This window comes from Musca vetustissima, unplaced genomic scaffold (assembly GCF_032173495.1).
Source record: "Musca vetustissima isolate MV318-11 ecotype Yass unplaced genomic scaffold, APGP_CSIRO_Mvet_v1 utg10273, whole genome shotgun sequence".
In the NCBI taxonomy this organism is placed as follows: domain Eukaryota; kingdom Metazoa; phylum Arthropoda; class Insecta; order Diptera; family Muscidae; genus Musca; species Musca vetustissima.
This window is the reverse complement of record NW_026880085.1, coordinates 88,986-91,199: the sequence shown is the minus strand read 5'-3', so window position 1 is coordinate 91,199 and position 2,214 is coordinate 88,986. Positions and strand designations below refer to the sequence as shown.

The 2,214-nt window shown below is 33.9% G+C and overlaps 1 protein-coding gene across 1 annotated transcript; it reads left to right on the top strand.

Moving 5' to 3' along the window:
* The first annotated feature begins 558 nt into the window (after positions 1-558).
* LOC133325433 (C-type lectin 37Da-like) lies at positions 559-1,250 on the top strand. Its single transcript, XM_061534198.1, has 3 exons — positions 559-687; positions 793-901; positions 973-1,250. Exons 1-3 carry the CDS (start codon positions 559-561, stop codon positions 1,248-1,250), a joined length of 516 nt encoding a protein of 171 aa, XP_061390182.1.
* Positions 1,251-2,214: the final 964 nt, after the last annotated feature.

Genomic DNA, 2,214 nt, shown 5'->3' with positions numbered 1-2,214 from the left:
GTTATCGACAAGGACGACGACTATAATTTTTGGTAATGATCGGAGGGTATTTAGGGCATGACAGCCGTCGAACATTTTGTACAGGCCGAACATCACAATGTTACACGGAAAAGAGTATTCATCCAATATCGCCCAGGTTCGGAATATAGGTACCCAGAAAGTTAGTGTTCAGTGTTGGCTGTGCTTTTAAATTATACTTTAATACAAATATTTATTTTCCAAAAACACCGAATGTATTTCAGATTTAAACTTAAATATTATATTAAAAAAATGCTTTTAGTATTATTGGAAATAAGGTGGCTAGTCGGTTTCAGCTACATATTCTTTGGTTCACAATTTCAACAATGTAGTTGTAAAAAATTCCCCATTAGCAATCAATCATTTACATTACGAATGAGGCTTAAATGCAAATTGCATTATCAAGAGTTGATAACAAATTTTTGAAAAGGGGATTTCTTTTTTTCAGCAGTTAGACAAAAAAATTTTGAAGAAAAGTGGTATAAAAGTATGTATTCTACAGAACAAATAGCAGCAGTTATAGAAAAAATCTAAGAGAAAATGTCTCCATTGTATAGTTTCTTGGTAGTGTTTGGCTTTATTTGTGCCTTAACATCCCTAAGTTCCGCCGATGATGTCAAAACAATAGTTTTGAACAATAAGGAGTACTATGTGGGAGTGTCGAATAAGGTAAATATACAAAAAAATTAAGAAGCAATATCTATTGGGGGTTTGAAAAAATATAGAAAATGAGAACATTTAAAAATTTTCAAAATATCATATTTATTATTTTAGGTCAATTGGTATCGTGCAGTTCAAACATGTGCTGCGTATGACATGTCTCTGGCATCTATCGAATCAAATGAGGAATATGAAAGTCTAAGGCAATATTTGTTTAACAATAGTAAGTACAAATTTTAAAAACAAAATTAACAGTAATAATATTCATTTTTATTAATTTTCAATAATCAAAAGAACAATGGGGTACTCAATTCTGGTTATCGGGTACCAATCTGCCAGATCGTTCTAATTATGTTTGGCTAACGTCGGGCAAAAGGATCTCTTACGAAAAGTGGGCACAAAGTCCAAGCACTCTAGCCAATCAATGCGTTCGTACTAATGGCAATTTCTTGTGGGTTACTGGCGCCTGCACAGATTCTCTATATTTCATTTGCTCTAGGCCCGTAGAGCCAGCATGTGGTGTATTTGGTAGATGTCTTTATACTCACAATCCAAATGCCAAAACCAACTAAGGGGTACAATTAAATAATGTGTATTCCAATTAAATAAATTGAAAATATCAAGCTGAAAATGTGTGGTTTTTTTTTGTTATATACTAATTTTATTTACAGACAATAAATTGATAATATGTAAAAACGTCCTTTTTATATGATCCTGGACTTTTAAATATGGCGGGTTATGCCATCGTAAATGTGTGGTGTGGTGCGAAGATTTAACAGTCAGTAGGAACCAATTTAGAGACTATTCGGTTAAAATAAGGCCATCATAATTTCTCAAGTTTACAAATCGTGTCTCCCCAATATACCAAAATTGAAATGGGGGGCTATGCTTAAGTAAGGATGAAAATGCCTGAATATATTGTGCATTAAATACTGAAATAAGACCTCTGTTCTACTTTCATTGATTTCTTGATCTGGAGGTAATGATTAATAGAAACAGTTTTGGGCAATAGTATTACAACGCTAAAAGTGAAATTCTTGGACGGTCGTGAGATAAACTTAAGGGAAGGTATTTCCCAAAGATGTTTTCATTAATCAACAACGAAAGTTAGAGGTTCGATGGCGATCAGATACCGCCCAAGTTCTAACCTTAAACGATGCCAGTTAGCAATTGGGTGTAGCTACTTTTATGGCTCTCTCATTCGCATCCCGGGAGTATGGTTGCAAAGCTAAAACTTAAAGGAATTGACGGACTTATACTTCTTACCCTAATATCCATACATTTTTTTCATAAAATACTGGTAATACCACCCTAATATCTATAACACCATTTTACCTCTATTACAACAACACATGACTTGTGCGATCAGCAATATGTTTACTCATTCCCCCATTTTAACTTCAGAGCATTTTGCACTGAAGAGTGAGTGAATAATTCTCATTCACTTAATAAAGTCATATGGATAAGTGTTCCACTTTTCATCAATGAAGTTGTCGAGAACCAGAGTTAGCGAACAGTGAAAGTGAAGTTGACGCG